The sequence below is a fragment of the Cyprinus carpio genome, chromosome B22 (assembly GCF_018340385.1).
Source record: "Cyprinus carpio isolate SPL01 chromosome B22, ASM1834038v1, whole genome shotgun sequence".
NCBI lineage: Eukaryota > Metazoa > Chordata > Actinopteri > Cypriniformes > Cyprinidae > Cyprinus > Cyprinus carpio.
In genome coordinates, this window is record NC_056618.1 from 19,129,768 (window position 1) to 19,142,832 (window position 13,065).

The window sequence follows — 13,065 nt, forward strand, 5'->3', positions numbered from 1 at the left end:
TGATTGCCCCGCTTTGACTACACTGGCTACTTTTGCACCCTGTTTACTGTAAGCGTTCTTTATGTTCATACCTCTTGAACTTGTGTAAGAGAAGCTTTATGTGAGTTAATTTGTGGAACGGATGTGAGTTGCGTTGGGTAGGTGAAAAGAAGCCGTGGGTGTGGATGATATAAATAGTTACTCTCTTCCAGGTAACAGAAGATAGTCTGTTTCACCAGTTCAGGAGGTATACGCCCGGTTTCACAGACAAGGCTTAAGCCCAGTCCCAGACTAAATGTAATTCTGAGCTGTTTCAACTGAAAGAAACTTGCACTGATTGATCTTGAAATATGTCAGTGCCCTTGTTTTGTCTCAAGATGCACACCAGTAATGTTTTTACTAAGGCATGTTTATAAAAATTACTTTAAAGTCCTAATTGAACTATGGCCTAGTCCTGGCTTAAGCTAAGCACCATCTGTGAAACTGGGCCTTGATGTGTTTTAAGTGAGCAAATGACACCCAATAAGAAAAAATTATTCATTTCATGAGCTTTACCTGGTTTTTAACAGCAACTTGTTTTGTTGGATTTCACTGTGGGCATTGACATGAGACTCAGTCTGCTTTTATGTTAATGTTTAGATTAAGCTGACATTTATTGACGTTGTCTTGTAAACCTGAGCACCAGCAAAATGTTTGCACAGGAAAACAACTCTTAAATTTTTTTGAAAATGTTTTTTTGAAAATTGTTTTGGTAGAGTTTGATTTGGTAGTTTAGAAGGGATTGTTGATTTAAAATTGGGGTTTTAAGTTTTTGATTTAGTTTGTTTGAGTGATTTTGATTGGGAATTTAGCATTACATCACACCAATGCATTCTCTGCAGTGAATGGGTGCCGTCAGAATGAGACGTCCTCTATTTACAATACTGCCTTCTCCAGTGAAGAAGGTGTCTAGTCTGAATCAGGAGAGAAATATGGACAGATTAAGCATTGTTTGGAAGCAAAAGGATTTATAAACTAATATGTGACTTTTTCACTGCAGGAAGTGTTATGAATTATGGACACATATTTTGGCCAGAAGTGATGGTTTAAAGTTAAAACGCCTTAATGGTGGGTTTTTTTCTTATAAACATGCAGCTTTTCTGGAGTCATGTGGATTGCTTGTAGATTATTGTGATGTTTTTATTAGCATTTTAGATGCTCATTCTGACGGCACCCATTCACTGCAGAGGATCCATTGGTGAGCAAATTAAGTAATGTTACATTTCTCCAAATCTTTTCCAATGAACAAACAAACTCATCTACATCTAGGATGGCCTGGAGATGAATACATTTTCATTTTTGGGTGAACTATTCCCCGAAGACTAGCCTATATGTCCCAAAATGCATTTCTGTGGTAGTTACATTTGAAAACTGAAAGCGGTATTTTAAAAAACGCCTGAAGATGTCAATTTTAATTATGTAATGACTTCTGAACCTATTTTAGGACACTTACATTCACACATTGAGAATATTTCCGCCAGAGAATTGCTTTGACAGGAGGCCTCAGTGGGGATAATTTTGCCTGCGTGTGTAGATCAGGAAAAGGCCATTTTTGGACTGGAGTAAAGGGCTTGCTCACTGGGATCAACTGTTGTGTTGTTTGGCTGTCAAATCATTTGCAATATTCTGGCTGAAGCTTCTTTAAAAACATCCTGATTGCATAATGGCCCTGTCCTGAAATTTGATATTTTTCAAGAATGTTGTTCATGCCCTGGGGCCGTATTACAGAAACATCTAAAATTCTAAAATCCAACATTATCTGTTTAGTAACCAATGCTAATCTCATTTAGTAAACTTTGACTTAAAGCAATGAAATTTGATTTTCGTTCTTGTATTTTCTAGGAGGGACACTTTGATTTTTGAGAGCTTTTGATTGGACAGAAATCTGTGTCGTAAAGGATATCATCAATATGTTTGGTCCTATTTCCTAATAAAGACTGTAAATTAAAAATCTTTCCTCAGCTGTTCTAGAATGTTAGCATGTTTTAGAAAGGATGTCATATTTTTCTAGAGTGGATAGACATTCGCCTTGGAAATGGCTTAACAACAGTGTGGATGTATATGTATCTCTTTTAATGAGATGTGTAGACTTTTTCTTTCGCACACAGTCAGATTTTTGCACATTTTACATGTCATTTGCAAGTCTTTGCAAGATCTAGATAATTTCTTTGACAGTGTTCCCTGAATCCGAGACTGGATCAACCTGTTTGTGTTGCTTTTTTGACCATTCAGGAAAATTAACTTACATGAGAAGCCCGAAGTAATACTGACAGGAAAAAACATTGCCATAAATCCAAAAAAATTTGCAAGTTAAAAAAACAAGACAGTCGAATTTTTGACTTTCGGCAACATCATTATGTTCATTTAAATACAGTACATGAATTCTTGTGAACTATGGTTATATAACGATCCTGTGGCAACAAATTCTAATTGGTTAACAGCAGTAAATTTCATTATACGCATCTAAGTGTGATGTTTGAGTACAAATACAGTGTAATTAGGTTTGTGGTGCCACACTGTGCAAACGACCGTCTACTTACACAGATGCTATCAGGAATAAGTATTATAGCAATGTTTATTCAGTAAACATGAAAGATAAAGTGTTTGGAAGTGGTGAAGTGAATATTTGCAGTTGGAAACAGTACTTCCATTGCAGTTGTAATCAAATTAAATTAAATTTTTGTAATATTTATTATAAGTTTTATTAAAAAATTTCATTAAGATAATAATAATAATAATGTGATATTCACGGTTACTTGTGACGTTTAAGTACAAACCGAGAGTCTAAGAATTGTTGACACAACTGCAAAACTGCTTTAACAGATAATATCGAGAATGTTTACTGTAGTTGTCAATATTTACTTGAGAGACATTTGGTTTAAGTTTAAATGAATTCCTAGAGCTAGAATTTGTAGAATTGAGTAATTCCAGTAAGTGCTTCTCAGCAGTCAGTTTGATCAAATTAAGAAGACTGGAAGAAATGTACATCATTTTATTACAGAATTTCATCAAGATGTAGGCAGAGTTTTAGTCATAACACCTATCATATGCAAATTTAATCAGGCCTAATACGTCAGTTCGTGGGTGTGTTATACTGCCCGAATCAGCTAACCTGAAATTCTCTCAGACCTACTGATTAATCTTTTTCAATGTTGTCAGTACATTACAATACCCTCTTTGACCAATTCCTGGTGAAAACGCTAGTGCCTACAGTAAATTGTTTATCAGTATTTTCTATAGCTGTCCTATGGTTATGTAAGTTTCTGAGGGAACTGAAACTTTCTCTATGAATGGTGTTCCACACTATTTCAGGCACTCGAGCCCCGCAGGGTTCCTCTGAAGCGCAGGAGTTGTAGTTGTGTTTAGTTGGAAACTGGCATTTCAGTTTTGATTCCAAGACTCAACAAATAGAACATTTAATTCAGTTTGCTAGCTAGGCTTTGCTTAAGTCTTAAGAAGAATAAAGTCTTAAGAAGAATGAACTAAACGTTTGTCCTTTTGTTTGCCATTATATGGTGTCAGTCAGTTAGACTGATTGTTATGATATAATTTGAGTAATCAAAGTTGCCTGTGTAAAAAAAGATGCTGTCATTTTTGGACACGTCCACGTGTGCATTACTGTGCAGCATAGATAAGTTTTCAAGAAAATCATAATGTAAATTCTGTCAGGCGATTAAAGCCCTCATAGCCTTTTGCTTGATGTAAGATAACACTGCTTAGTTTAAGATAGCACTAGTTTGCTTATCTCAAGGAAGTGTGTACAAAAGTAAGAAGTAATATTATCTTCTCCTCTCAAGAGATCCTCCCCTTTCAAAAAGAACATTTACAATCTGTAATTACAATTAGATTACAATTTTTTCTAAGCAATTTATTTGTCATTATTATAACGTACCATACGTTATAATAATGACAAATAAATTGCTTAGAAAAATTTGTAATCTAATTGTAATTATACTTTATTGTGGTATAAACAACAATAATAATAATAGTTTCCTCTCTGATACTTTAAAAGACCTATGACTGAACTACTAGTAATTTATCAAATTAAGTAGTTTTGTTCATATCTATTAGTAATTTTCTCATAAAGTAACTTTTTAGCAAGACTTTACACAGTTTACTCTGGTTTGTTGCAGAACAATTACAAAACATACTACAGTATATTAGTTTTTGTCTTATATTACACTATTAATCCTGTTTGTTTTTATCAGCAGTGTCTTGTAGTACTGCTTTAACAGGTTTAGAAATTGTGGCTAATGGAGCAGGCCATTCAGGATGTAGATGAGTTTGTTCCTTCATCAGAACAGATTTGGAGAAATTTACATTGCATCACTTGCTCACCAATGGATCCTCTGCAGTGAATGGGTGCCGTCAGAATGAGAGTCCAAACAGCTGATAAAAACATCACAATAATCCACAAGTAATCCACACCACTCCAGTCCATCAGTTAAGGTCTTGGCAAATGAAAAGCTGCATGTTTGTAAGAAACCAACCCATCAATAAGACGTTTTTACCTTCAAATCGAGTCCTCTATCCATAATATTGATTTCTCCAGTGAAGAAATGTCCGAATCAGGAGAGAAATATGCACAGATCAAGCACCGTTTACAAAAAAAAAAGTTGTAAACAAATATATTGGTGGATTTTGATGTGAGCGGAATCAGCGGATAACAGGGGAAGAATTTTTTTTTCCACCGGAGGAAGTGTTTTTTTTTATGGATTATGGGCTCATATTGTGGCAGGAAGAGACGGTTTCAAGTTAAAATGCCTTGATGGATTTGTTTCTTTCAAGCACGCAGTTTTTCCACTTCATAAAACGTTAATTGATGGATTGGAGTGGTTGTTTTTATCAGCTGTTTGGACTCTCATTCTGACGGCACCCATTCACTAGAGAGGATCCATTGGTGAACAAGTGATGTAATGCTACATTTCTCTATATCTTCCAAAGAAACAAGCTCATCTACGCCGGGGATGTCCTGAGGGTGAGTAACTTGTCATTTTTGGGTCAACTGTTCCTTTACAGTGACTGAAAGTCATTTTGCCTATTATGTTAAACCACAATAGTAAACCTTTTTAAAAGTGCACTCAAAGATCAACTGTTACACCCACTCTTAATACTGACACAATACAGATAAAAGGGTGTAACTTTCTTATGGATCATTTCAGCAGCAAATGATGTAATGTATCACATTTCTGGGCCACTGGTCATTGTTTAGTTATTATTAAATGTGATATGAATGATACGAGTATGCCATATTTGCATGTGTGTGTTGTGTCCTGGGGGTTGTTAAAATACCAGTATCAGGTTTTCAGTAACAATTTTTGTTAACCTAATGGAAAATTAGCTCTTGACCTAGTTTCTTTGTCGTTATGTGGCGTCTTTTGCTTGCTGGGTTACCGCTTTGTACTTCAAGTGTGGATTTTTAGATTTTCCGTTTGGGTGATTCATATTGAAGTGTTTAATAATTGTAGCTAAGTTCAATTGATATTTTATACAATATGGGGAGAGAGTGTGTGGGAGTTTAAGTGTGCGTCCATTTGGCAAAGCAAGGCAGTTGTTGTCTAGGAAGGATTCCTTACCAGCATTGAACTTCAAAGTCTGTTTTGTTGTATTTCATGATCGCATCAAGATCAAAAATAGCCCTTTGTTCTCTTTCTTTTTGCGTTTCATTAGACATTGGCGACTCCTTGTGAATAATTGACTTCTTCTGCCTTAAGTGGGAAGTATGTGTTGGCAAACTTTGGAATCATGAACAATTCCTGGATGAGGGTGTTTCATAGCATCCTGGTTCTGTAGAATCTGAGCAAACTTTGTCAGACAATGTCAATGACATTCGTACATAATTTCTATATATGTCAATTTTACACCCATTTGGATTGTTAGAGGAAAGCATTGTTTGTCAGAAAGTGAATATGCAAAGTAGATCGTTTCTAAAAATTGATTGGCTGTGGTGACACGTTATATTAGTTATAATATCATGCTTTTACGCAGCACTATATGCTTAAAAAATTTAATGGATTGATAAATTTGCACATGATTACATTTGAAAATATTCATTAAATTGTTTAAAGTTAAAAAAGTTAAAAAGGACCATTTCTGAAGACAATTTCATAGGACCTAAATATTGTAAAATGTTAATAAATTATTAAATTGTTATTGTTTTATAAATTTAACTGCTTCGACATGCTTTTTGATTATTATAATTTAACGAAAAACAGAAAAATAAAAAAAAAAATAATAATAATTTGTAATTTTAATTTGTTATTTATTAATTTTTTTATTTTTTTTATGTTTTTGTTAAATTGTACAGTTTGATCATTTCAAATAATTAGACATACTTTAAAATTTATTATTAAACAATTATTAAATAATATTAAGTTACTAATGTATTATTAATGCATTTTAACCATTAAAATGCAATCCAGAAAAATTAAAACTGAGCTGAAAAAAAAAAAAAACTTTCATAGGGCCCTAAATTTAGGTTAGAGACAATATCATGCTAGAGACAATGCATTTATGCCAACTACAATATCTACTTTATATATGTTAAAAACGGTATCACATTACAAACAATATAACATTTGTTCTAGCTATAATCCCACATTTTAAACCTACTTAGGCTCTAAATTTTTTCCTATTACTGTTACTCAAGGGTGTGTGTCACAGTGGTTTTAATAGGGTTGTAAGAACTGCTTCACACCTCTGCCTACAACATAGTAAATTTCTTAGGTCATTGGTATTGGGTGGGTTATTGCATTGAAGAGTTTCTAAAACTGGTTATTCTGGGATTATAGGGTCATCAAGGGTTTCAACCACATCAGAAATGTCAACAGTTATTGTGCTCATATTATGTGGCATCCCATTCTGCTGACTGTATTTAAATCTGTGCCCAAATGCAAATAAGTACAGTGTTTCCCACAGGTTTGAAATATACTTGCAGTGGTAGCTGGGTGGAAAATCCTCCTAATACCCACAGCACAAAATTAGTCTACCACATGTGACAAATAACAAATAATGTGTGATTTTTAACAATATTTTTTATTTAAACCTTTTGAAATTCATTTTAATTTTATAGGCTACTATTACATTTAATTACATACTCATATTATGCATTATTATGCATTGTAAATTATGCAAAATTACAGCATTTAAATGGTAGAGTTCTCCTTGCTCTCTCAGTGAATGGGTAAAATCTATGGGTCACTATCACTGTAGGGTGCCTTTTGGTGTCCTGTACATAATTAATTTGCCATGATAACTTAACATAAAAATGACTATGAAAGAGTGTGTTATATTTGGCTATTTAGGCTTTAAGTTTTTATATTCACAACAAAAGCATTACTTGGCTCTTTAGATTCATTTTCTAGATTTTCTTTAGTTCTGTGTAAGAGGATGTGTGTTATTTTGCTATATCCCATGCACTGCTTATTACATTTGAATGATAGTAGAATATTGTCAAATCATAAAATTTCAAAATTCTCCTATTAATATTTTGTTAAATAAGAGATTACTCAATTTGAGTGAATTGAACATTTGGTAATAAAAACTATATTTTTATTTAATAAAAAAGAAGAGTTTGTCCATGTCCCTTGAATGGTTGTCCACCATGCTGTATTGGGGAATCTGCCCCTTTAAGAAAAGGCCATCCACTTTAGTGACCTCAGGACAACAGATTTTTTTGTCTCTTCAGTGGCGGGAATTTTCTTCGTATGAATTTGCTTACTTGCATTGCCAAAGCTTAACTTGTCCACCCTGTCGCCATTAAATATGCCAGAAGTGATTCGAATACAGTATTTTTAAAATATTTAAGTTTAAATATACCAAATACTCTTCAACAACCAGACAAAATATTTAGCTAGTCACAGTTTGTTGCACGCTAATATGCTAATTGAAGTTCAAAATGTCCACTCTGTCGGCCACTTAGACTCGATAGAGTGGACATAAACATGACAGGGTGGACATAGCATTCATTTGTAGTTAATATTGCTAAAACTGAGGTTGTAATTATATTATTTATTATTATTATATATTTTTTTAATAACACTGTTTAGGAAAGGGACATCATACCTATTTATGATATGACATAAAGCGAATGGGAAATTAAAACCAACATTTTTGAGTATTGTGAGGGTTGAAAGGCACTCTTTGGTGACATTGACCCCTATATATTGAATAATATGTATCAAATAATGTCCTTTGACACCTGGTTTTTCAGACCGATGAGCTTTTATAAAAATCGACGCATTTCAGAAAGGTGGGGCATAGAAGAGCAACAATAATGTACAGTATTGTGTAAAATTGTGTTTTTTAAACCTTAAACCACATAAACACATCGCATTACACCAAATATAAACCAAATAATGTTCTTTTTAGCAACATCATATGACCCCTTTACTGAAATCATAGCCTTTTGAAGTTTAATAGTCAATAGACTGTATCACGATTTATGTTTTTCCATCCCAAAATATAAGACCTCTTAATTTATCATTGAGAAGGTTGTTTTACCATTTCATGTATTGTAGACTTTTTTGACATTAAATTTAAGAAAACTCACCCGGAGGGATTTTGCTTTATTCGAACTCCTAAATACATTTTACAGTTCTCACACATCTATTTTAGTCGCAAATGCGACTGAAGTGCCCACACTGTCGAGCCCTGTGTTTGTCTGTGAAATATCCACCATCTCTGAAGCGCACATGGGAATGTCAGCTGGAGGAAACAGTTCTCGCACAGAACAAGCAGATACCAATTGTGTAGGGCGAGGGGTGACTTTTCCACTAGTTAATCGATCGCGGATGGTTTCATTATTTCAGGTGGATAAAAAAAATTATAAGAGGATAAAAATAATAAAAGTAAAAAAATGTTTCTCCAAATATACTTGGGTGGCCGGCCCAAGTAAAGTCTATATATGGGAAACACTGAAGTATATTTGTGTTCATGTAAAATAACTATTTGTCTTTCGTTCTCTAAAAAGAAGCCTGTCAGTCTAAGTTTGCTTTAACATTTCCATCCTTTGCTTTGGCTTGATCCTCTCATTGAAATGTCACGGCATGGTCTGTTACGTCAGACACTGTTTAATCCCACAACAATGTGAAACGCTAGAGACCATATTGTGACCCTGGTTATGCGGTCATCTGTTATGATGTCACAGCTGTAGTCACATTGCCTGGCTGCACAGGCGGAACAAAATAGTTTCCTTTGCATGCTTTGCAGCCAAGCCACTTCTGGACCTTGTCTGAGTTTTTCTAGACTCTTCTGAGTGGTTGCTAGGGTCATTTGAGTGGTTGCTGCTTCCTAGAGTCATCTTGCTGCACCATTTCTAGGGTCTTTTCAGTCTTTTCCTAGGACATTTTTTGGGGCAATTGTCACGGTCTTCTTAGGCGGATGTTAGGCCACGTGAGTGGTTTTTAGTGTCATCTGGGTCATTTCGAGGATCAATTGTCAGGGTCTTCTGAGTGGATGTTTGATTGTCCGGGTCTTCTGAGTGATTGTTATGGCACTCGAGTGGTTACTAGGGTCATCTGGGGCATTTCTTGGGTCATTTGGGTTACTAGGGTCATTTCTAGAGGTAACTTCTAGGGTCTTTTGGGTGGTTGCTGGGGTTTTCTGAATGTCATTAGGGTCAGTTGAGTGGTTGCTAGGGCCATTTGTGTCTTTTCTAGAGTCTTTTGGGTGGTTACTAGGACCTCTGGGTGGGTGCTGGGGTCTTCTGAGTGTTGCTAGGGTCATCTAGGTCTTTTGGGTGGTTGCTAGGACCTTCTGGGTGGTTGCTGGGGTCAACTGGGTGGTTGCTAGGGTTAATTGAGTGATTGCTAGGGTTATCTGGGTCATTTCTTGGGTCTTTTACAAGGTTGGCACCCAGGGTCATCTGAATTTATTGGGTCTTTTGGGGGGTTACTAGGTTTCTGGGTTATTTTTTGTCTCTTTTGGGTTGTTGCTAAGGTGTTCTAAGTGTTGCTAGGGTCAACTGGGTGGTTGCTAGGGTCATCTGGCAATTTCTTGGTTCTTTTGGGTGGTTCCTAATATGGTCATCTGGGGCATTTCTAAGGGCTTTTAGGTGGTACCTATGATCTTCTGGGTAGTTGCTTACAGGCCCTTTTTTTTCCATTTTATTGTCCTTCAATTAAAAAACTTTACTGCAAAAATATCACCTGAAAATAACGTCTTAATGTCTTTTTTGTCGTTTAATTGTGTAAGACCTTTTCCCCCTAATTTTGACTCTTCCTGTTCTTTCCAGTGTCTTCATTGTGATGGCGCATCCGGTGGGTGTGTCTCTGGTGTGATTGACAGCTTGCGCTAAAGGAATGGACTACAGTGAGGAAAAGAACGAGTAGAGACCACGCCCCAAAACATCATGAAGCTCAACTCATCCTGAATCGCACACACGTCACACAATCACACAAACGAACTTCCTCGCCATGGGCTCTGTGTACCTGTGGAAGTTGTCCTCCCAAAAGCTGGGATTCTTCTTGGTGAGTTTCGGCTTCATTTGGGGGATGATGCTGCTTCATTTCACCATCCAGCAGAGGGCGACGCACGAAAGCAGCGCTCAACTACGTATGCAAATATTGGACCTCAGCAAGCGATATATCAAAGCTCTTGCTGAGGAGAACCAGAGCGTGATGGACGGACCCTACGTCGGCACCATGACTGCATACGGTGAGTCCTTGTGTACCAAAATATTTGCTTTTACTGTTTGGGGTTTGAGGTATGGTTAGGATGGTAGGTTTATGGTTGGATAAGTGTTCAGGGTTCAACATAGGTTCAGTTTGACTGGATTTATGGGTCCTGAATTCTTGATTTATCTTTCATAATGTTGAATCTGCATTGATGCCTGCAATCCCAACATCACAATATTCACAAAACAGCTCAAAATCATTCATTCTTGATGTTTCCATGTAAATTTCGACCACATAGTTTCAAAGTTGACATCTCATAATTTGACTGGATTTCTGATTCTTTATTCCTTCCAATTGCTGTCATTTTCCTTTTAAAGTTTATGTTTTAAGACAAAATAAACTTGCAAGTAATGTTAAATCTGCATTGATGCCTGCAAATCCGGCATCGCAATTCATTCACAAAATGACAAAAAATCGGTTATTCTTGTTGTTTTAATTAATATTTCGGCAGCATAGTTTCATGGTTGACATCTCAATCCATTCGACTGGATTTATGGCTCTGGATTTTGTTGTTTTTCCACTCAAATTTACCTGTTAAAATTAGAGCCTGACCAAAATGAGTATTTTGGGGCTGATACCGATATTAGGGAGTAAAAAAAGGCAGATATTGATATTTCGGCTGATATTCTTTGTGTATATTATAGTACAGTACCAGTCAAAATTTTTAAAACTTTCCCATTCGTGTGTCCAAACATTTGACTGTTACAGTATATAGAATACAGTATATACATAAACAGAATATATATACATGAGCAGATTTTTTGCAATGATCACTCAAATGTGGTGATCAAACACTTGATGACAGAGATATGTAATGGAGGCAGGGCATTTAACAATTTAAAAATAAACTTTATTATCCAAAATGAGTCTGACATCAGTGCACTGAACAGTAAAGTGTGGATGTGAGGGTGAACTCATTCGAAACAGGGCCTCTAGACATACACTCGATTCACATTCGAGAGGGTTCCCTGAGCTGCCGACGATGTTTCAATGTAAATTTCAACCACATAGTTTCATCATAGTTGACATCATTTGCATATAATGTTGATCTGCGTTGATTTCAGAATGATTAAAAATCAACAATTCTTGATGTTTCAGTGTCATTTTTGATCACATGGTTTTGTACCGAAATGGATCACATTTTCTAGTGGAGTAGAAGTTTTGAATGTTTTCTGCTCAAATGCAGCTCCATAAACAACCTGTAACCTTTGAATTCATTTGAAGATGGTGTGAGGAATAGAGAGCCGTACTGTGAAGAAAAGCTGCAGGAATCCAAAAACCTGTGGGAGATTGAACAATGCAGTTGTGCAATTTGCATCCAGCAGTCAGTTTGAAGTCCGTTTTTCCTATCAGCTGCATAAATCGACATGGCCGCTGAACTGCTGCAGCACTACACCTTGTATCTTTCCTGGCACTGTTTTCTTCCGCTGCATGTTTGAACCTATATTTAGCTCCCATGATGGCCTGAGGCTGCAGCTGAGAAGCACTGCCTTATAGAAGTCGCATTTGTGGTCAGCTGCAATCATAACATGCAATGTTTAAAGAGACTTCGTCATCGTTCTTAAACGGAAGAAATCCGCGACAGTGTCTTTTTTAGCTTTGCTCTCTGCACACAGCAGTAGATAACTTATTCATGCCGCTAATAGAGCTGCTCCGTTGGGCAAGAGGCCTCATTACGGCTCACGGATGACTATCGATCCAGAAGCGAAGACACACACCATGCAGCCTCTTGCAAACAATACACCCATCGTTTCCACCATTAAACTGCTTCTTTTATGGGTGAAGTTGCAATTGGTTGATGTGTTTATCAAGTTCAAGAAGATTCCAGAGGTGTGTGGTGCAATTAAGCACCTGTGCCTTTTGGGTTTCTTGTAGGAGAATTGAGCCCTGTAGCATGCAGGTGAAATGTTAATGCTAATTAAAGGCCTATGCTTTTAGAGGAAGCTCAACTGCTATGAGGAAGTACTTTGCTTCCTCAAGGCAGGGGTTTCAACAGTTAGATTGGGGTGGTGAAGATTATTGTTAATGTTAATCAAAGAACGAAAGAAAAGAAAATCCCTCACTGATCTTGACTGAATCACTTTTTTAACCTCAGTTTATATTTTATTTGCCTGTTGTTTGGCGCTGACTACTGTAATGGCAACGCGCATCTGTGTATGTTATTATTTTGGAGATGCGTTCCAATATAATTATCCTTATTTAGGGTATAGGCCTATTCTGTTTTGATCTGCAGTTTAATAAAAGTTAAACAGAAAAAAGACAAAACGTAGCACTGTATGTGTTTCTGAATATTTATTTAAACAGACTGTATAATGATGAAAAACAACAAACATGACAGATATAATTAAAATATGCAAATTCCTTCAGCATA

The 13,065-nt window shown here is 36.1% G+C and overlaps 1 protein-coding gene across 1 annotated transcript in view; it reads left to right on the forward strand.

Annotated features, from left to right (window-relative positions):
* The first annotated feature begins 10,224 nt into the window (after window positions 1-10,224).
* The window catches only part of LOC109087669 (alpha-1,6-mannosylglycoprotein 6-beta-N-acetylglucosaminyltransferase A-like), a 48,853-nt gene continuing 46,012 nt past the window's right edge, over window positions 10,225-13,065 (forward strand). The window contains 1 exon segment of the mRNA XM_042748575.1: window positions 10,225-10,674. Within this exon segment, the coding sequence (XP_042604509.1) occupies window positions 10,434-10,674 (241 nt within the window). The 5' untranslated portion in view covers window positions 10,225-10,433.